The sequence below is a fragment of the Tympanuchus pallidicinctus genome, unplaced genomic scaffold (assembly GCF_026119805.1).
Source record: "Tympanuchus pallidicinctus isolate F22 unplaced genomic scaffold, pur_lepc_1.0 scaffold20, whole genome shotgun sequence".
NCBI lineage: Eukaryota > Metazoa > Chordata > Aves > Galliformes > Phasianidae > Tympanuchus > Tympanuchus pallidicinctus.
In genome coordinates this window covers 10,579,890-10,602,830 of record NW_026294722.1, presented here as the reverse complement: position 1 = coordinate 10,602,830, position 22,941 = coordinate 10,579,890, and the positions used below count along the sequence as shown (strand labels likewise).

Below are 22,941 nucleotides of genomic sequence, written 5' to 3'. Positions count from 1 at the left end.
AAATGATGGAGTTTAAAAAGGAACTTGATTCTCTGAGGACAGAGCCAGGCCTTCTTCACAGGTATCTGAAAAAGAATATGCTTCATTGCCTCAAGACCGTATCTTCACCACATCCCTTATTTCAGCTCCAGGAGTACACAGAAGCTGACTCCAATATCAAAGAGGACATCAGGATACTCCATTAACAAGACATTTGCTCAGCTCTTCTTTCTATCAGACTTTCCTGACTCCCATAGCCCTTTCATTACCTGATCCCCACCACCACTGGTTTTGTGATTCATCCAGGCTCCCATGTGAGCTGCCAATAGCCTGGGCATCCTTCTCCTAAATCACTGTGATTTTCACCAGATGATTAGGAACACAAAACAGAGCTGGCTGATGCTGCTATGCTCTCAAATTCTGATTTCAAGGTGATTTGTGCTCCCTTCCTCCTTGGTTTGTAAGGACAGGGGGGAAGCAGCAAGCTCTCTTTTGTGTGCTTGGAGCCAAATAAGGAATTAACTTGCCTAGCACAGTATCTGCTCCAAAGTGTATGGTACCTCAGGAGGACAATCAATTTCATGGTTCTCTAAAGCTGATTGAAACATGATTACACAGCAAGCCATAGGCTTTTTTTTTTTTTTTTTGCTTTTTTTTTTTTTTTCCCTCTCTAAGACTTGCCAACTGCCTGTGCTTCTTAGGAACGATTACAATTGCAGGTGAATTCGGATTGCTACTGGGATGGACATTAGTTTCAATCTTATCAGGAAGTTTCAGACATTTTGGAGTACAAGACTAAGTTAATTGTGCCAAGTGTTACACAAAAGGAATAATCTGAAGAAAGTTATCTTCTAATGAACAGGAAAAAGTGGGTTAGGGAATAATCTTCCTCCTGTGTTGGACTTCAGAGCTAAAGAATGTATTTCATGACTGGATGATTGGGAGCATTTTCTGTTTTAAAACTTAGTTTAAGCCAGATGATTATTGCTACTTATGTCCTTTCCCAGCCCAGTACATTTCATGCAGGAAATGTGAAGAAGCAAATGCCTTTTGTTCTCCCATTTGTGAGCTAATTTTTTTGGAAGAAGGTTAAGGGAAAGTTAAATGGCATTTCTGCAAGCCTTTGCTGCCTTAAATATAAGGCTGGCAACAGGTGGCAGACTAAAAGCCCTGAAGAATGAAGTCTCTTAATTTAGGCACAGCAAAAGCACGGCACGGTTAGTATAAAAGGATAAAAAACACAGCACAGCTCTAGGAATGGCTGTGGAACTTAACCCAGGGAGACCGTGCAAACAAAAGAGGCCCTTTTGCTCCCTAGCCTGTTTGCTGTGAGTCATACAAGCAGGGAGTCAATTAAACCTGAATACAGACAGAGTGGACACAGAACATAACATAGCCTTCACCAAGATCAGGAACATTAGGGCTGAGAAGTCTCATGTATTCTCCTTCTTGCCCAGGCTCCTCCTTCCCAGTCATACTTCCTTGGGACTTTATTGCTTTTTGTTTTCTATAAATAAAGCTAAATTTAATGTCTATGAGAAAGGGAGAAAGAATGGAGTAGGTAACAAAGCAATTGGGAGTGCCTTAGTAATGTATTCAGGCCATTAAGGATTTCATTAGGTTTACTAAAAGGTCGTTAATGATAAAATATCTTTTTATTTTGCATACTTTCTAAACATTATAGTCTGTTCTGCCATTCAAGCTTGCACCCCACTGACATTAATTAGCATGCTATATATTAAAGAGAGTTTTTAATGAGCTGCTATTTCATATGATTTTATTGGAGAGGCTCATTGTTCAGTTTAATAGCAGAAAATGACAACTATAGAAATTGCTTTGATACGACTGCAGAATTGAGGTGGTTATTCAACCCCTATGCTTGCTCCTCAGTTTGTTCCTGATCCTGGAAGCAATGCTTAATGTCTCTCAGAGCTGGTTTGCCGTGCTGCACTTGCTGTAGTGAAAGCTGTGGGCAATGAACAAAGCCCCAAATCAACAAAGGAGTAACAGCAACATCACTTTCAGCTGGTCTGCGTGCCATACATCACAAAGTAACAGCAGCAAGAACCACACTGTGCCACGTTAATAGCTAGGACTGATAGATTATCTATAAATGTAGCCCACAATTGTAAGACTATATTTTTTAGTGATGCAAACACTGTACTATCCACGTGTACTTATTTTCCAAATGTCTGCCTCGCCATAGGCAACTTTTCAAAAAGCAGCTGAAGTAGAAGCAAAGATGGGAGCAAGGAACCACAAGAACCCTTCCCAAATGGCAACACCTGGCACCAACTCCTGAAGCTGTCCCAGCCTCACTCTCAATGATGCCACCTTGGTGGCACAGAGCACAGAAACACTTGACAAATGCAGAGGGCAAAAGAGTAAGCAAAGCGGTTGGTAAGGAGAGTGGGGCATGGAAATCAAACCCAAAACAAAACTCATAGTACCAGCAGATAGCAGGACCATCGTTAGTAGTCCCAGGTCTAACATGCATGCAACAAGGATGACGGCCACATCAGTTTCCAAAGGAATCATAATGCTGGCACCTCCTCTTGAAGGCCATGTGAACACCACCTTGACTGGCTTTTATTACATTTATTTTGTGTACTTGAAAACTTTTTTAATGCATGTCCCACTACATTGTAGCCCTGTGTGTTTATGTACATTAGCATGCAAACCACCGTTTCATAAGCTGGTCCTTCCTGAAAAGGATCTTACTTGTTTTCTAAAGAAACTTTAAAAAACATTCTTTGTTAATGGTATTCTTCATACACAGCTTGCAAGCACACAGCTGTGTCTTCTCCTTTGTTACCCATTTCCTCAGTTGCACCATTGCATAGAATAAAGCAAATTCTGATTTGTGCAGGACTCTCCAAAAAGCGATGCCTCCTATTTATTCTCATGGAAACCTCAACCGATACAAAAAGCACAGTAAAATTATTTGATAGAACACATTCTCAGCTACAAAGCACTATTTCTCAACATAGTCACCACCATGAACCGTGCATTTTCACCTGCAATGAACAAGAGCTGCATCAGCGGGGTGTCCCATAGTCCCACAGCTGCTGTGACAGCCCTGTTGGTGGGAAAATGCTGCACACAGAGCCCAACTTCCACTGTGCTGACAGCCACTGCTTGGTCTCCATAAACATTCAGCAAGCACCAGTGAACGTCACCGGGTGCCATTTCTTCCACACAGAGGGATTCAATCCCACCCCTTTGCTTCAGATGCACTCCAATGTCCACACCATTCTGCCCCTCTGCTGCCATCTGTTACACAGCAACAAAATGGAACAGGATATTGGTGGGAAGGTTTAACCTCCTTCGCCATCCCACCAACATCCAGCTCTGACATTGTGCACCAGCATCACAAAACAGGAGGCATTACTTTCAGAGCAGCCCCCATACAACCCTGTATCTGCACTTTGCTTTCAAGTTAGTTAAACATCACATTTCAGGAAGCAAGATACTGAAAAATCTGAATCTGGAGATGTTACAGGACCTTATTTGTAATACCATAACTGCACAGGTACACTGGCTCTTGGTTTTGTACCCCATTCCTTCCATTTAATCTTGCCAAGTGGTTTCCTGGATGGGCAGCTAAGAGAAACAGTATGGCTGAAGGGGAAAACAGTCCAAAACTGTATTTTTTCTAGCAAAGAAAACAAAGCAGTGGAAGGCAGACAGAAGGAGATCACACACCTACAAAAAGGTTCATTTTTCAAAATTTTTTTTATCTCTGTTACAAAAAAAAAGTGTTGCTTTTGTGTTCTTCCCATTTCATTTGGTTAATAAAAATCTATCAAGCACAAAAAATAATGCAGTTCCTTCCTTTAAAAAAATTATTATTATTATTTTTTTTTAGCCAAATGTCTTCTCTCATTTGCACTGGATTTACATTGCTGTAACTCTATTGGCTTCAAAAGAACAATAAAAAGGTAATCAAAGAAAGTGTTGTGCTCAGGGGACTGCATTATGCTTTTATTTCAGGAAAGCTTGATCAAGCAATTTTTTTTTTTTTAACAGTTGATTCATACTATTTATAACACAAGTCTGCTGTTTACCTAGAGGTTATCATACATTTAAAGAAAACCTGACGTCTGAGTTTCTCAAAAAAATAAAAAATAAATAAAAAAAAACCTCTCATTTTCTCATTGTGATGTTGCTGGAAACCAGAGAATTAAAAGTGCATTAGTAACAACTGCTTCCAAGTACACCTTGCAGGTAACAGCAAGTAAGCAGCACATGATTAAGAATCCTATATAGTTTGCAGATGTTTGCTCAAAAGCTCTTAAAGGTGCTTATTCAAAAACCAAAACCATCCCTAACCGGAAAATCATTCAAACATTTCTGCAATTTGAAGGCTGCCGTAAACTAACAGGGGCAGGATGGGGAGAGACAGGGGCAGCTGAAGTCTGCACCTGAGCAATACAAGAAACACAGAGCTGTTGGAGAGGTGCAGAGGAGCCACAGAGATGAGCAGGGGACTGGAGCAGCTCCCTTATGAAGACAGGCTGAGGGAGCTGGGCTCGTTCAGCCTGGAGAAAAGAAGGCTGCGGGGTGACCTCATTGCAGCCTTCAGTACCTAAAGGGAGCCTACAAACAGGAGGGGAATCGACTCTTTGAAAGGGTTGATAACTGCAGGACAAGGGGAAATGGTTTGAAGTTGAGGTTGGATGTCAGGGGGAAGCTCTTTACAGAGGGAGTGGTGAGGTGCCCAGAGAGGCTGTGATGCCCCGTCCATCCCTGGAGGTGTTCAAGGCCAGGTTGGATGGGGCCCTGGGCAGCCTGGGCTGGTATGAAATGGGGAGGTTGGTGGCCCTGCAGGTGGCAGGGGGTTGGAGATTCATGATCCTTCAGCTCCCTTCCAACCCTGGCCATTCTGTGATTCTTAGCACACAGGTCTGCCAAAAATCCACATCTGCTACACCTCCTGCTCTATGTTCCTGGGATGTAAGGAGCACCAAAAGACACTGCTCCAGAAACTATCACACAGACACAGCAATGCATAATTCCTATAAACGCAAACTCTAAATTAGCCCAACCCACTTCACTCCTACCACAGCATTTTATGTTCCCAGGCATGACAGCAGAAGAAAAGCCATCCTGCTTTGAAGGAGCAGCACATACAGGCATTGGCTCCCCATACTTGCTGTGCCCAGGTGCAATGCTGTAACTTGATGGAAAGTACAGCAATGCCAGCAGTTGTAGCAGCAAAAGTCCTAGGCTGCAGCAAGTGAAGATTTGGTCAAACGTAACAACAGTTGGCACAGAAACAAAAGAAGCTGCTTACCTTTAGAAGGCCTCACATACACAGAGATCTCCAGCACAATACCTTCACTGACAACCCTTAAATAAGGTTTGGCAAGATCCACCCCTTCTGGTCATTCAAGCACATCACATGCACCTGAGCTCCCCTGGGTTGGCCCAGGTGCTCAATCACTGCTTCTAGCTGTGTCCTGCATTTCCACTATACCAGGTAAGCCAGACTTTCCCTGCAGTCACTCTAAGTTCCCAGGATATTGCTACCAGGTCGCTCAGACTCATGCTAGAGTTCAGGGTCTGACAGGGAGCTTAGAAGCCACGTTCATCTATTAAATCCCTATATTCCTATATTCCCCTATATTCAGCACTAGTGAGGCCGCACCTCAAGTACTGTGTCCAGTTTTGGGCTCCTCACTGCAAGAAAGATATTGAGGCCCTGGAACGTGTTCAAAGGAAGGCAACAAAGCTGGTGAGGGGTCTGGAACACAGGCCATATGAGGAGAGGCTGAAGGAGCTGGGAATGTTCAGCCTGGAGAAGAGGAGGCTCAGGGGAGACCTCATTGCTCTCTATAACTTCCTGAAGGGAGGTTGTAGTGAGCTGGGGGTCGGCCTCTTCTCTCGTGTCATCAGTGATAGGACCAGGGGGAATGGCTTCAAGCTACGGCAGGGGAGATTCAGGCTGGACATCAGGAAGTATTACTTTTCAGAAAGGGTGGTCAGGCACTGGAATGGATGTCCAGGGAGGTGGTGGAATCACCGACCCTGGGGTGTTCAAGGAAAGGCTGGATGTTGTGTTGAGGGACACGGTTTAGTAGGAGCTATTGGGAATAGGTGAACGGTTGGACTGGGTGATCTTTTAGGTCTTTTCCAACCTTGGTGATTCTATGATTCTATGATTCTAAATAACATGAGGGGATGGTGGGAATGGAAAAGGCTCCCTGTGAGATTCTGGTGGCAAATAATACTGGACTGACAGAGGTGCTTCTCAGATCCCACCAGAAGTTTCTCACTGCCCCCTGCCTTGTACCAGAAGCAGAACCACAGTCTTATGGCTGACACAGCATCCCAACCCTGCTGACCTTCTCAATTGTAATGAGATAATAAACCATTGCAGTCAGCACCATTCATTTTTCACATTTTGGACTGAATCCTAGCTAAGGGGAGACCAGAGCACTGGCAGTGCCTAACCAACCTGGCTACCAAGTGTTCTGAAAGCATGTCAGCAACCATACAAAGAAAACTGATATTCAGCTAGTACAGCCTTCTTTCAGCACAATTCTGCACAAAAATCTGTTAACTACAGAACTAATTTAGGTGTGTACATATGCACAGCTTTCCTAACATGCAATCAAGAGGACGAAGCAGCCAACTATAGAGCTGACAGCTTCAAACTTGAACAGATTATGGATGGCTGCACAGTTTCGCTGCTAGTTTAGATTATTAAGGGATTCTAATTCAACATAACACAGATGCAGTAAAGCACTTATTCTTCCTATAATTGACTTTCATGGACTCTGGACAAACAACATACTGCGGAACAAGGCACCATATAAAATCAGTGTCAAAGGAAAACATTAGTGCTGTAGATAGAGAAAAACATCCAGTTGTGGGAAGACTGCACTGTCAAATGTCCTTACAGGAGGATGAGAAAGTTACAACCAAATAGACAATTGTTAATTGATCATTTTCTGGGTTTTGAGCACTTAACAGTGTCTCCTTAATGCTGTCTTAAAGTTCAGTTAAACGCAGCAGCCAGCTGTGTGTTGCATGGACTTCCTTCAGTGCACACTTAGTGAGAAAGCTTAGTCCCAGGAGTATCGTGCTTCCACAGAATGCAATTGAGAAGCTGTAAAATGATTGATTTTCATGGGAACATTCAAAGCCACTTCTCACTGAAGGCAATTTCTGAGAATTGTCATCCTTCTACTATTTTGACTGTAGAGCTTTATATAAATTGGTTGCAAGATTTTGTGGTTGTTGCTTTCCTTCTTGAGGGAGCCATTTTTCATTCTTCTTAACAAAAAAAAAAGAAGAAAAAAGCCTTTAAACAAACAAACAAATGACTAAGCTAAGTTCACATTTCAACTCTTTTGTCTTCTCCAGGAAGAGTTTGCTTGGTTTGCTTTCTGGAAGGAAGATTTTATTCTAAAAATTTCAAGTTTTGTGAATAGCTCTAAAAGGGGATACAAATAGAAACGCAAGCATAACAGTGCAGTGGGTAGCTATCACATCACATCATCGAGCTTCATCTTACAGCAAGGAAGCAATAGTAGGGGCCAAAGCTGGGAGAAATCTTTTCCACTGTACTGTAAATGCAGGCAGTGCATCCAAAAATGGTGACCCTACACATGACCATCTAAGAGGCAGTTTGCATGTAACGACCTCTCCTGCTGAGAAAGTGAGTGTAGTGACTGAGAAGTGGCGTATTGGCAACTGGAGAGATGTTGTGTGGCAGACTGCAATTTCACATGGAAACACAGAGGATCTGTAACCTCCGATGCACAATTTAAACTGAAATCCATTGGGCTTAGAGCAACTAGTCTCTCAGCATCCCATTAAAGAGCTGAAATAGTGCATGAAAGTCCCTTGTATTATTATTTCTAGCATCTAAATAGGGATTTGCAGCATTTCAAAAACAGAGACTGAGAAAATTAGTAGTTAGAAGCTGCAAATACATCCTTATTTCCCAAGACCCCATATGAAACCCACATGGGACTTAATCAATGTAAAGATGAGAACGTAAGTGGTTACAGGACTATGCCATGCAATGTTTAAAAAAGTTTAAATGTTGCCTTTAGGCATGGCTTTGAAAGGACTTCAATAGGCTGACTCTTTCTTCTAGCCAAGGAGCTGAAAATGCTGCAGCCACACTTGAAATGCTTCTAAGATTGTAATGCATTCCCCCTAGCAATACAACAGGTACTTTAGACAGGAATGATGTGGGGTTCTTTTGTTGGTAGTGTTTTTTTTTATTTGACCTTCTTCCCCAATAAAGAAGAAACATTCTAAAAACTGGCAATTAGAAGAAACTGATTGCACACAAATAAGATGCTTATGACCGTGAAAATCAACAACAATCACTAAGTGCCCCTGCAAGCTGACAGTTGCCCAAATAAACAGCAAAATGCAGCTATAAGAAGTTTTGCTTATTTACATTGTACAGATCAAATACAAGTTTTCAGAAATTACCTGGGTCCATCTGTGTGCAGGATGCACTTCCATTTGGATCATGGAAAAATGCCTGAAACAACCTCATATAATCTACATGCAGGAGAATTTAAGCTGGTCCATGACCTTGAATTAGATTGCTTGTTACTGCATTCCAGGGACAGCATAGGTCCTGCCAGTGCTTGATGCTGGTTTGACTTTACACACGCTTAAGATAAAAGAAAGAAATCTTTGTTGCATTTCTTTGTACACAAAGGCTTTGAAGCTGAACTCCCACGTGGGTATAAGCACCATGTGATTATTAGGGATTTTAAAGCACAGCAGCTTTTGTGGGATTTTTTTTTTTTTTTTTAAAGAAAAGGAAACAAAAAAGATTCAACAAGCTTTCAGACTTCCAGGAGACTCAACGGGGGGCAGAGCGTATCATGATATTGTTAGACGCTGCCACTCACAGCTCACTCCCAGACAGCTGCAATAACACCTCTTTCACAAATGGCACATGCTAAAACACCTCTGCAGAGCTTTCTACCCAAACCAGTGTACCAGCAAAATCCATTATCACTGTTCAGCTATGTTTTCAAACACAGATCGATCTACTTGTCTCATGTAAGTACCTACACAACTTGAAGCTACCCCGGGGACTTGGCTGGAGCCGGAGCTCCTCAGCTTTATGCCCCCTGCAGTGCTTACCTGCAGCAGCAGCCTATGCATCTCCCTGATGGCTCACTTGACTGGACAAACTGATACCCACTAACACAGAACATGTTCATCACATTAACTGCCTTGCTGTGTTCCCCTAACATCCCCAGGATGCGCTGCACCATCACTCCTTCCTGACTCACATCTTCATCTATCCAGCATGCTAATAACTGACTTGCAACTCCTGGAGCTCTCCACATTCTCTTGCAGTGATGATTTCTGCTCCCTAGGAACAGACTACTATTATATACTAATTTGGTGATCTAAAAGATTCCATTGTTTAAAATCCCAGCAGTGGCTGTACCCAGTGCAACAAAAGCTTAGAAAGGTGGGGGTTTTATTTGTTTGTTTTAAACAGAACTAGAGAAAAAATACAGTACAGAAAATCCAGTGAGTCAGACCTAAATGATGATGATGCAGAAGGAACTATTACTTCATTTGGGGAAAGAAGATGGCTTTTTTGTTTTCTTTTTATTAGGAAAGTTTGTGCCAAAAGGTATTTGAGAGAGAGTCACCTGAACAATACCTATGTGTGAATCTAGGCAGCTACTCCCAGGGGTAATGCAGAACTTGACATCACCAGCTCAAATTTATAATGTGGTGTTTCTTGATCTGTACCTTGGAGGGAATTTTTCTTTAATAAATTTTAGTTGGTTCTTGGGTTTGTTTCTCCCTAACGAGAGCAACACCACCGCAGAGTTTCTAGACAGCTGCAGACATCACTGAGTTTCCTGCTCCTGCTGGTGACAGAGCAGCGCTGCCAGTGCTGGCTTTCAGGAACTGTGCTCCCTCCAGAGACCTCCTTAAAGCAGCACCACACAGGTTCCTAGTTTGACCTTCTTTTATTTTGCTTTCTGTTGCAGTTAAAGCTTTATACTTCTACCTAGATCAGTACTGCAGAGCACAGATACCTGAAAAAACTTAAAACCTATCACAGACTAACTACTAGCTTTTTCTTCCTTTTTAACCAATAGGTCAAAGCAGCATCAGGCTTTGATAACAAATAAATGACCAAACCCTGTCTAAAATAATGCTTTAAAGGATGTTACTAGTGAGGAATTACTTTAGCATGAAGTCTTAAAATAATGCCTGTAGAGACTCACTTTCAGGTTTATGTATCCATAGCAGGCTAGGAATTAAGCAAGCAATACAAAAAATGCAATGACCAGGGCAATACTGGAGGTTTCTTGGTATTTCCAGGGAGATTAAACTTCAACTGCAGGTAGCAGGATGAGACATTTCTGTGCAAATACTTATGCTTTATTTACTAAGCAATTTAAAATACAAAGTTTCCTGTTACTTAGAACGAACACATGTATTTGCTTGTTCAACATCCTGACAATGTCTCTGAAAGCACTCTGGCCTCTCACCAGATTATAGGTAACTGCTCATCTGTATTTTTGTCTCCACCTGGTCAACTCCATTTATGTCAATAGACTTCTCCCAGGGTGTCAAGGAGAATGGGAATGCTCTGGATGAATTTTGGCATTTCTTGACAAACCTCAGACACTACAGTTCTCCTGGTATTAACGCATGGACTTTTATCCTTTTGGGGAGTGGGAAAAGTTGGAATTCACCTTGACTTCTCTTTGGCTTCAGCTATCAAATGTGCATAAAATCATTATCAGAAAAGAAAAGATCAAAAGATCTGTTTGTGCCTCACTGAGACTTGAGCAGTGGTATGACTCGAGGGGCAAAGGCACAGTCATGAAGCATCACTACCCTGGAGGCATTAAAATATCTCTATGCAGCTGCTCTGCCAGAAAAGCTACTTGGTTTGCTGAAGTCCTTTCAATGAGCTGAGCCCAAGGCAATATTTTAGAAGGAAACTGCCTCTTTAAAAATTAAAAGGAGTTATTTTTGCATCATTTGACTAGGATTGCTTTAAATGTGTTCCTTTATAGGTCACGTCCACTGCCAGAAAAATAATGCATTCACAACTGATTCTATTCAGACCAATTTCTTAAAAAATGCAGATTGCTTTAGTGCGTAACTCCTCACTCATATACAGAGGATAGCCTATTATACCTGCAAAAGCCATGAAATTCCAAGGGTTTGCTTGAGTTCAGGACAGGTCCTTTGCAATCTGCAGAGATTTTTCCAAGTGACTGCACAATGACCAACAAAACACAACTTCTGACTCCAGTAAAGGATTATCCCTTGGCAAAATTTGCCACAAATACTGGTGAAGCATTCCTTCCCCCAGTCCCCACATGCCTTGAACTGGAACACTTTTTCAGTGACAACAGCAGAATATCTCAAATATTCTTATGTATTTTATTCAGGCTTACCATAGTGTTTTCTGAAATCTCCCAGAGCTCATGACTGGCTTAAACACATATGAGAAAGGCCCTATGGCATACGTGGTTTGACAAAAGCCAGTTCTCCTCACCTCATAAAGTGTAATGATGCCATTTGTCTCATTTGGAGGCTTCCACTGAACGTAGATCTTCTCTTCAAAAGGTCCTCCCTGGATGGATTCCAAGGGAACAGGTCCAGGAACTACAGAAGAAAAAAAAAATAGCAAACACAATGCTGTGTTAGAAGCTACCACAAGCTCCAGCTGCCACACACATCTGAAGACACCAAGAGACCATCAGGCAAAGTTCATTGCTGAAAATAAAAAATAAAAATAATAGTAATTAAAGAAAATCACTAAGTGAGAAACAAAATCAGAATCCATGACAATGCAAAGCTGGCTCCAGTATGCCTTTATCCCACAGTAGAAAATCTTTGAGTACTTAAAAAGGAACCAAAACTACAGAAAATGAATTTATTTGTTTATCCACTAAACCACCTGTAAGAGTTTTCCTTGCATAAACACACAGACTTATGCTTCCTGCTTCCATACAACATCACAAAATAGATGTTTAATTTTACCCCAAATTAAGCATTTATTTTTAACCAGTATTGCAGTATGTTCATATTTTTCTAAGCTTCTCTTCTATTCATATATTAAGATGCAAAAAATAAATATTTTAAATAAAAAGAACTTAAACAAGTGAAACCAATTCAACTTCACCTCAAACACACCTATTTGCATTAGTGCAAATAACAGTAATTTACACTCTGCAGATAAAGCTTGATGTACAGAAGGTAATGTAAGCAGTAATATTTGCAGTTCTCAGAGAACAGTGCATGAAGATCTTCCCGCTTGCATGCATTGCTGCACCACTGGATAACCTCATGGCACGTCCTTGCAGCGCAGTGCAGTGAGGCATTGAGCCACCTCAGCAAATTGGCCAGAGGAGAGCACCAGCAGTGCTCACTGTTCCATCTGGCAGCGCTGCGCTCAGCTGGTCTGCACTGCTTTTATGGAAGTCTTCTGACTCACTGAGGCAGGAACATAACCTAGGCCTGTCCTTACCACGTGGAAGAGTGATGAGGTGGCACGCTGTTCCTTTTGTCTGAGTTCTGATACAACCTTCTGATCATTTAAATGTCTCTTTTCTGTGCTTTAGACTCCCCAGGCCATCTCATCATCACTGTAACATTGCAGAAATGTCCACAATGCCCACACCATGTCAAGAAGTGTAGTTACAGGGAGTAGCCTTTCTTTAATTCTCTCACTGTTCTGGAATACAACATCCTTGTATTTCCAGTGGAGCTGTGTTTTATCTAGAAAAAGTTCACCAATATCGGGTCATTAACAAACTTGACACTGCTGCATCAACAAACTGCTTGAGAGTTGGAAGAGTAGCACATCCACAAGGAAGCAGGATTTGCCCTTCAAACACACTGTGAGGATCAGTAATAACGTAGGCAGTGTAGCCTCCTTCAAAAATTATTTGCAGTGAGCAATTTCAGCTCCTCTTCCAGCTCCTTTGGACAATGCCTTCCCTATCTCATGCTTTCCACCTGGGAACATTACAGATGATATATGCACATGACAACTCAAGGCATTACACAGGTGGACAAGGCAGGACACGAATAATTCTCTTTTAAAGGCTTAGTGTGCTCTCTGCTAATTTGTAAGACTGCAGTGCTGTGTATTTACATTTTGCTTACAAGCTAAATCTTGTCCATCTGCCTGTCTTCCATCAGATACACAGGATGGAGAGTGTTTGAGAACAGAATCATTTGGGCACAGTGCTAAAGGACAGTTACACTCAGTAGGAAATATACTGCGTCCTCCTTCACCTACACAACAGCAAAGCTCCATCCACCTAAACAGCCAGATTGCACCTCGGCATAAAGATGCTATGAGCTGCACACCTTTATCAATATGAAAGATTGATTTCCCTAGTTAAGGACAACATAAGATTTATGTTTCAAGATGGCTACAAGGCCACCTAAAAATCCACCTACCCAAGCAAAATTTTAATGCTGTGAAAGATAACTAAGTACACTTCCAAGCCTGACTGATAAAAACCCCACTCATTTTTTCAGAAAGATCTGCCATCCTCTTAAGTCCCTTGTATGATGTATTAGACGTCTGGAATCACTTTCAGCTGAGAGAAACTTAGGAAAGCAACTTCTTATTGCTCTGGCAGAGGAAGAACATTTCTTTTTAACACTAGACAGAATGGAAGCTTGTAGTTTAGGAGAGTTCTTAGTCTGAAATAGCTCAGATGGGATAATAACACTTTAAAGCTTTCCATCAGTACTTCTTGAAAAGTGTTCTTTTGTCTCGGAATGGAAGAGTTAGCACCAGAAGAATTTAACATCCGAGGCATATATAAAATGCTACATCTAGAAGGTCAGCATTAAGAAAAAACACACTTTAGAAAGGAAGACATTATAACTCTTTGGGGACTGTGATGTAAAGGAACCAGAAAAAAAAAAAAGAAAAGACTAATGTCAGAATTATATTTGCCCATATGATAAAGGAAGCTGCTCTGTAGGTCCTGGGTAGTTCAGAACACAACTTTTACAGAATTAAACCTACTGCTGTTCAGTAACTGCTCAAACTGGTGCTTGCCATTTCCAAACACTTCAGGGAGTCCTGCCCTTTCAAGAACACTGCTGTAAAATGGAAATTATTTATACCTACAAATTTAACTTGCGTAACATACATCCTGTCCAGAGAAGCCATTTATAAGTCTTCTGGGACAGAAGATTATGCTGTTATTTACAGTTCAAAAATATTTCAATGCCTTCACAAAAAAAGAAGCTAGCAAGCAAACCCAGCATAACTTACCATCCTCCTCAGTCTGCACAACCAGCTCCTCACTCTCCATTTTGCCTTCCGGATTAGAAAGGGCCAGTCTCAGCCTGATGGTCATGAACGGCCGAAGACCTCGCAAGGTGTAGTGGGAAGATGTTTGGATCAGTTCCTCTGCCTCAAATTTTTGCTGGTTAAAGACATACTGGTACTGGACTGTGAGATTGTAGCTGTGGCAGCGGGTCACCGCATAACCAAAGGGCTCCCACTGCAATGTCAGCTGCCGGGAACGGATATCAACAACTTCTACATTCTGTGGTCCATGAACAGGATCTGTGAGGCAAAGAGAAAATAAATAACAAGAGAAATAACAGATTAATTCAACTTTGAAAGGAATCGGCCACCATTAATATGCCTCCTGCCATATTGCCAGAGTATCTGGGTCCCTCCCAATTCTGAGTGCTCTTGCCTTTACAATGTAAAAGCGATATTACGTTTTTGAGAGAAGGAACAAAGGCAAAGGGAAATTAAAGTCTGACCCACTAATGTATTCTAGCTGCTGAACCATCAGTGAAAATCCTGTCATAGAACAGGATCCTGTCACTGAACAGAGGTCATGCTTCTGAGTCCTGTGAAATGTCACCAAACCCAACAATGGCAGCACGATTTAAGTACTGCTTAAAGCTGAAGCTTAAAGCTGCGCTTTCTTCACTTTTACACACACACTCCTTCCCAATACCTCAGTGAATGCAGACCTACCTAAGTGATGCAAGAAAATAGCAGTCAGAAGAGAAGGAACAGGCTCAGGTCTCTCACCACCATTACACTCCTGCACCCTCCTTGAAGCCCCAAACCCACTCTGCTCTGACTGAGGCACAGGAGTACAAGAACCAAGACGTACACTGCCAGACATCCTCTGCCCTAGTGCTGATGCTCCCTCCATTTTTAATTCCTGGGAGGCACTCTTGGATGTTTTGGCAATGGCATACACGAGCAGACCATGCCCCTCTTTGAGTAAATTTTGTGAGCCAGCTCAACCTTATGCCACTTTTATTTCAGAGCACATCAATGCTTTAGTCTCAACAAAGTTTCATCATCCTGTATTATTCTTTCTACAGTATCTGTCTGAGGTAAAGTTTGAATATTCATGTGTAAGAATCATTTTCACCTGCTGTTCCTTAATTTATTTTTAACAGCATAACTCAGAAGCTTTGACTACAGACTTTGCCCTTTTTATGAAATATAAATGCATGCGTCGTTACTCATGCAGATATAAAGAATGAAAGATGAGTTAGTAAAATCAGTGTTTGAGACATGTCAGATGGTAATAACACGACAAGTGTCAAAGTTTGTTTATCTGACATTTCTTCAACTCGGCGAGCTCATTTGCTTTGTTGTTCAATATATATCTAAGAAAAATAATTAGAAAATACATTATTCCACACATTTTGATAGATGTTGCAATTTAGTGTTTTGCCCACTTCTTCCATTCTGTTCCTTTCACAAGCTGAAATTATAAGGGAACATTTTTATGGAAATAAAAAAAGTTATTGGGACTCCAAAATAGAAGTTGCACTACTCTGGAAGACAGTAAAAGTGGAAGAAAATCTTTCCACTGATTCTTGAAGGAGCACAACATCCCTACTGTGAACAATCTACTAATGGGCAAACAAAAAACACACTGCAGCAAGGAGTTTATTCATAGCTTTATGCCCTTCTTATGTTGTGGCACCCAGAGCACAGCAGGACAACCCCTTCCCTCGCCTGGCCAGCAGCACTGGGCCTGATGCACCCCAGGGGACGGCTGGCCCTTCTGGCTGCCAGGGCACACTGTGACTCGTGGACAACTTGCTGCCAGCCACAACCCTCAGGTCCCTTTCCGTGGGGCTGCCAGGGTTGTCCAAGCTGCACAGCCCAGCACTTCTCTTCTTTGTGCAGACAGAAACTACCCTCAAATCTCTCAAGACTTTGGAGCCTCTGTACTCTCAAGGCAATCAGTGCTCCTCCCAGTTAAGCATCATCCACAAATTTAATGAAGCTACAGAGGCGGCTGTTCCTTTGGAGAAGCAGAAGACTTTGGTTTGGATGGGAAGAAGGGCCAAAGTGCAGCATGAAGGTCTATTCCAGTTGCTCCATTGGGACTTTCGTTTCAACAGTGGACCATAGCCAAATTTAAAAGGACAACACAAAATAATAACAATAAAAACCTAAGCAATTTTTTTAAAAAGCAAAACCAGTCTGTGCCTCTCCATTTGGGTACCTGAGGGTCTGCCTGGGGACTGCCCAGTGCAGCAGTATGCCAAGAGCTCCCTGCAAGGTCTGTGCACTTTTGGGACAGCCAACAGCTCCTCCCAGCTTGAGCACTACTTGAACACATACATACACGTTTGAAATAGGACAGTTTTTAAAGGATGTGGGGTCTAAATCTAGTGACTGAATCTGTTTCCAGATAAGCCATGTCATTTCTCTAGCAATCAGAAAACACCTTAAAGGAAATTCTCCAGCACACAGTGTCTTTACATATATATACATATATTTAGAAATCAGAGAGTTTGTATGCATGTATATATGGACACTTATTCATAACAGTTGATCATTGCTTTACTATAAGACCACAGAAAGAACATTTCTGTAGATTTATTGTATACGTAATTAAGCTGAACCAAATAATGTTTCTGTGACAACTTCCAGCCTCTGAAACTGTAACAATTAGCACAATCCTGGCTTTGGAAGCATTCAAAGAAAACCAAAACCAGCTGAATGTCCTTCAGAGCCTTCCAAGGTAAACAACTCCTGACTCCAAACCAGATTGGGACTGAGACACTGCAAAAATGTCATGTCTTGGCAGTGGTGCAGCTGAAGATGGCAATTAACCTCCATGCTAATGTTATAGCATTTTTAAAATTAGTTATTTAAGTCCGTCATGTTATAGAATGAATGGGCAATGAGAGGGTGTTTGGTTTATTGTCGTCAGGTGTGTTGACTACTGGTGAGTAAGAAATGAGACTGATTGAGCATCAGCTCATTAAAGTGCACGTCCAAAACCTTTGCTGCGGATGATTATCTGCATTTCCCAGTTATCTCACCCTGTTCACATTAGCCCTTTCATTTCTTAGTTTCGCAAAACTAAGTCTCCCAAGCTGGTCCATGTTGAACAATCTCAAATTCTAACTCCGTAATTTTATCATAAATGCTCTATGATATATCCTGATTTATTTTTTTTTCCCAGCACAATGTTTTTAGTAGAGTAACCTGGCTATGAACAGCAGGTGGGTTTGAATTATAAGGCAAGAAACTAAACTCCAGATTTCAGATATTGTCCAGAGACCCCACTACACAAACACAGAATATCCTGCATTATCCCAAAAGCTATTGTTTTTCAGGCTTATGTCATTAAAATGTGAAATTTATCAGTCCAGTGGTGTAGGGTTGTGGCAGTGAGGTGGGAAGTGATTCGAGTGTTGCAATGAAAACAGAAATGGGATGCAAGTTTCAGAAATACCCATATCCTCAGGAGATTCCAAAAGTGTAGAGGTTTAGCATGTAATGGCCTTCTAGATTCTTTAGCCAAGAGGAATGTATAAATAAGTAAAAACTATTTAAACCTTAGGTTCAGAGAAGGAGAAATGAGGCTGGAATGACATCAGTAAATTGAAGCACAAGACCTGCAAAGCTTTATATTCCTTCTGGCACCCTTATCTCATCTTTCAATCTCCTTTTCCTGGAAGCTAAGACTATGTAATTCTGAAAATGTTTTCCTGTTGCCACACCAATTTCCTCCACAGCCTAAGCCACTGAAACTTATTGTTAAAGATGAGATTCTGTATTGTTTTTAAAGGGCAGCAGTCTTACTACTTTCCCAGTTTAATTCCTCCTGCACTTCAGCTTTGCAAGTACATATACTTCTTTTTCAATCTTAGTCTCAAAAGGTCCGTAGTACCCATTTCCCTGGGTCTGCTGTATAACATAAACTACTTTTCATAGTGCAATCACTTATTTTCCCTAAAAGAGTAAACTAAAGCTTAGCAGAAGGAGATCTGGGGGTGCTGGTGGCAGCAGGTTCAACATGTGCCAGGAGTGTGCCCTAGAGGGGAAACCATATTTTGGGCTGCATTAAACACAGCATGGCTGTCTCATCAAAAGAGGTGTTTCTCCTGCTGCATTTAGCACTGATGTGGCCTCACTTTGAGAACTGTGTGCAGTTCTGGGTTCCACAATATGGAAAGGATGCCAAAGTCCTTGAAAGAGTCCAGAGGAGGATAACAAAGATGTTTAGAGGGTTGGAAGACACATTCCAGGTAGGAGAGACTGAGGACATGTGGGCTGTCCAGTCTGGAGAAAAGGAGGCTGAGTGGCAACATCACTGCTGTCTGCAGTGATGGAGGGGGAGGAGGGGGAGCAGAAGGTGGTGCTGAGTTGTGATCATGGGAACTGGTGGCAGGATGGGAACGGCACAAAGCAGTGCTGGGGAGAGTCAGACCAGGCATGAAGAAAAACTGCCCTACACTGCAACAAGACTCCCAGCAAGGGGGCTGTCAGTGATCAAGAGGAAACTGGATCATGCCCTCATTAATATGCTTTACTTTTTGGTTAGCCCTGAAGAGGTCAGTTGAACTAGATGATATCTGTACATTCTTTCCAACAGAACTATTCTATTCTCTATAATCTTCTACTATTGGAAATACCTGAAGAGTGGACAAACTGCTCCAATTCTGTATAGAATACAAAAATTATAGCTTTCCAATAAAGCAAGGAGAAAACTAGAAATTATTATTTGGCTAGTTGAAGAGAAGTTGCTAATATAGATCTCAACTTCAGCTGTACAGAAAAACTACCAAAGCAAGACAGAAACAGTCTGACCCAATCTGAATAGTGATGGATCATATATATTAAGACATCAGTGGAACCTGCATATACTGAAGTTTCTACATGTACTGAGACCTTGGAAAACCCATGAAAATTCTTAACAGGCAGCAGCAATGAAACAGCTGTCACTGATCTATTAAAACTAGCCTTGAATCCGTACAAAGAAAATCACAGTCTCTGGGATTTCACTGTGCAAACACTTCATTTTCCTTTCAGCCTGACTGAACTATTAATTACATCAAAATCAAGGACCAAACAGTATTTTTTAATACTGTATTTCTCACCAACACTTCCACACCTATCTTTACTTCAGTAGGATGCTGCAAGATGTAGCTGGCCAGGAACCACCATTCAATGTCTTGCTGAACTGTGATAGCCCAGTGGCCAAGATGGAAACAGACTCCAGCAGATCATTCAGATCCACGTAAACAGATGCTTTTGATCCACTGGTGACTGCTACTGTTCAGAAACTGCATCTCCTGCTATCACCATTTCACAGAAAGTGTACTTTTATGGCTGTTTCTGTAATTTTCTTATTGAATTTTACAGATCTTGTTTTGTTCACTAGAGTCATCTCACTCGAGGTGAGATTGTAGAAGGGCAGAACTTGATTTAGATTATTAATAGCAATTGTCTCTGCTTTGTATCTCTGTCCACCTATGGAAGACCAAAGAATAAAAGTCATAATGGCAAAGCACCAGAGTTTGAAGATGAAGCTAAGGTTAAGCAGAGAAGTTAAATAGAGAAAATCAGCTGTTGCTCTTCAGGTTAACTACTTGCTGCAGGGGCCTAATTGCAAGGCATTGTTACTATCAGTAAGGGCACAGTACTGAGTGGAAATGTTCTGAGGCCCCACTGCCCGCATTTCCTGACCCTACAGGGAAAGAGGCGGTGTTTATTAGCAGTGCAGTCCACTGATTACATCGTTTCCCAGCAGTAGATGACTGAGGCTGAGAAAGCACAAAAGGAGGAAAATCGGGCAGCAGCTTGGTGAGAGTCCTGCTGTTTCCTGATCAACTAGAGAAGGAAGTATGTCAAAGTGCCTTGCCCTCAATACTCTCACCCCTCAGCTCATCGGCCAGTCACTCCAACCAGATCCCAATTAACATCTGGTGCCCTAATAAGGCCCACATCCATCTGCTCCTTCCTAGACAGGCTCTCTAACAGACAGGGAGATGCCTGCGTGCATTGGTAGTTAATAGTAAGACCAAAACTCTACTCTCACAGCTACCTGGGTGCTATGACCTCTCTCTTTTGTCCAGAAAGTATTTAAATTCATCTTCACTTACCAAATAAATTTGGTAGCATCACAGAATAGCCTTTCTAGATTTGAGAACTTCATAGAATATTTCACTTTGACAATAAATTGAGACAAACTACTTTTCATGTGAAAGCAACAACATTCCTACTAACAGTAAAACAGGACGATTCTTTTGTAGGTTCCTACCTGTTCTACAGACACCTTTTTTGTTTCACAGATGGAAACCTAAACAGTAATTTGTCCGGCAATGATTTGAGTGCAGGTATTAGATGAGGGCTGAAGCCCTCTCTATCTCACCTTGACTCCCTGTTTTCCATCTTCCTCCTTACACATCCATAGGATGCAGCATGCCAAGGGAAACATACCTACTAGCAAAATAATGTAGCAAGATAAAGCAAAGCAAAAGGTATGTTTTATACTGGTATGTTTTATCCAATTCAAACGTGTGACCGCTCAGGATCAAACAGACAACACCAGTGAGTGCTGTACACCTCTTCAGAGATGCGGACAGACGAATTATTCTATAAACACCTTCTGTATCCTCATCCTATGGCAGACATTTCAGAGCTCTGTGCATTCTTGAAGCACCGCATTTCTTTTTGGTGACAGAGTTTCTTTGCTGAGCATAACAAAGCATACAGATGCTGCCCATCATATTTCAATGCCTTCCCAGCCTGAATGTGGTACAAATGCCCTTTCAGATATGACAGATAAAAACATTGATTAGGCAGAGCTCCTCAGCCTTTCTTGCCCTTATTCTTTCCTTCTTAACGAAATTTTCCCTCATTGGAATTTCTTTTTAAACGGTTCAGGTGTCACCGCTCCAAAGACAGGGCAGAGAAAGCTGAAGGCAGACAATTATACAGAAAGGTGTCTTCTAAGAGAAGAGTTTCAACAGAGAAAACAAAAAGAGAAAAAAGGAAGGGACCTAATACAGCAAAATGGCCTTGGAGCAAACAAGCTGCTTGTTGAAGTAAGTGCAATCAACTCATCCCCACGTCACAAAGAAATAGGTGTCATTACAGCTGATGATCAAAAATAGGCCATCTGATGACATTCTGTGAGAAATGAAGGAGCAGTGCCACACAGCTGATCCATTATAAAAGAGCTATGAAATAACCTGGATCACTGACATTGTGCTAAGCTAGGGAATGAGCTCTTGCAACAGTTAACACAACCATTTCACTGCAAGTCCCAGCACTTCTTCATTTTTTGATCAATTTGGTTTTGTTTCAGTTGCAAATTTTAATTGAATTCTGCGTTGTAGAAAACACAAGGTTCCAAATTGTGTTTTCCCATTTGGAAATGGTAAAAAGAAAGCTTTCTTATTCTGGTACCAAAAAAACTGTTGTTCCCTAACAAACTTAAAGATAATCATTTAAAACAACAATAAGGAGCAATTATGACGTTATTAAAAACATCTATCATGGAAACACTTAGCGGTGCTATTCCATGGCTGGGAACAAAATGGGGATTATGGAGCATTTTGATGATTAAATGCAAAAGCATTATTAAATATGCTAATGTAAGCAAAATTACAAAGCAGGTAAACCACTTGGTCTTTGGCAAACAGAAGTAAAATGTGGTTTTTTTTTCCTATGAATCTGTTTATTTTATTACGTATAAATAAAATTTATTTGTGCAATTTTATTAACATGCATATGTATTTAATTTGATTACCTCTTTCTCTGTGTACCTCTGCTGTTAGCTTCAAACAGAACAAGAGGAAAAGATTGCAATGCTGTATAAGGCACTTCCTGACAAAGAATAAATTATCTCCATAAAAATAAAGGAGGTAATCAAAATAGCAGGGAAACAAATGTTTGAGAGGTTTCCTCTATGCAGCCATAGATCTGTTGAATTACTCTAAACAGCAGAGAGAAGCACTGCTCCTGCAGATAGGCCTTCTCACATTTTCTATCTGCAGCTTCTTTTTCTGTCCATGCAATCTGCAACCAAAATTCTCCATGATCTTTAGGAAACCTTTCAAAAATAAAAAACTATGAAAAATAGTTTTCCATGTCTATTTGTCAGCCTAGTGAAAAGAGCCTCCAGCTGATGAAGCACTGGCTTGGAGGGGGCTATGGTGATACCTTAGCTGCCAAAGCCACTTGAAGCTCATCCCATCTTCTGAAGATTCAAGAGAAGCAACAACTCGTTTTTTCACCAGCAATAGGCACCCAGATTTGAGAAATCCACATATGATAATGACTAGATGATATTTCTGTGCTTAATGATATTTCTAGTGATATTCTCCCCACAATACAGCACACTGGCAGAAAAATAAAATAAATAATCTGTATATTTTCAATTGCTAAGAATGCTGAGATTGGATAATTACGTAGGACAAAGGAGATACTGACACAGCCATAGAAATTAAACTAGACAAAGGGAGGAGATGTTCTCAGGAGTGAGTGGTTGGAAATCCAGGTAGAGTAGAATATACCAACCTGTTTATTTTCTCAGTTATTCCTTTCACTGGGCCAAGAGATTTTCAAATTCCTGTGCCTGTTGTCTGCAGTGTATTTTAGACAGGGTTTAAATACAACATATGGGAAGCTGTTTCATTCTAATTTCATGCTGATGTCTTTCTTCC

General features: G+C 41.3%; 1 protein-coding gene across 5 annotated transcripts in view; it reads right to left on the bottom strand.

Annotated features, from left to right (window-relative positions):
* Nucleotides 1-22,941, bottom strand: part of PTPRT (protein tyrosine phosphatase receptor type T) — a 421,250-nt gene that overhangs the window by 133,601 nt on the left and 264,708 nt on the right. For all 5 annotated transcript variants that reach the window (XM_052684090.1, XM_052684093.1, XM_052684091.1 and 2 more), the window contains exons 8-9: nt 14,255-14,551; nt 11,507-11,616 (exon numbers count right to left, since the gene is read on the bottom strand). In XM_052684090.1, coding sequence (XP_052540050.1) covers nt 11,507-11,616; nt 14,255-14,551 — 407 coding nt within the window. The remainder of the gene's footprint in view (nt 1-11,506; nt 11,617-14,254; nt 14,552-22,941) is intronic.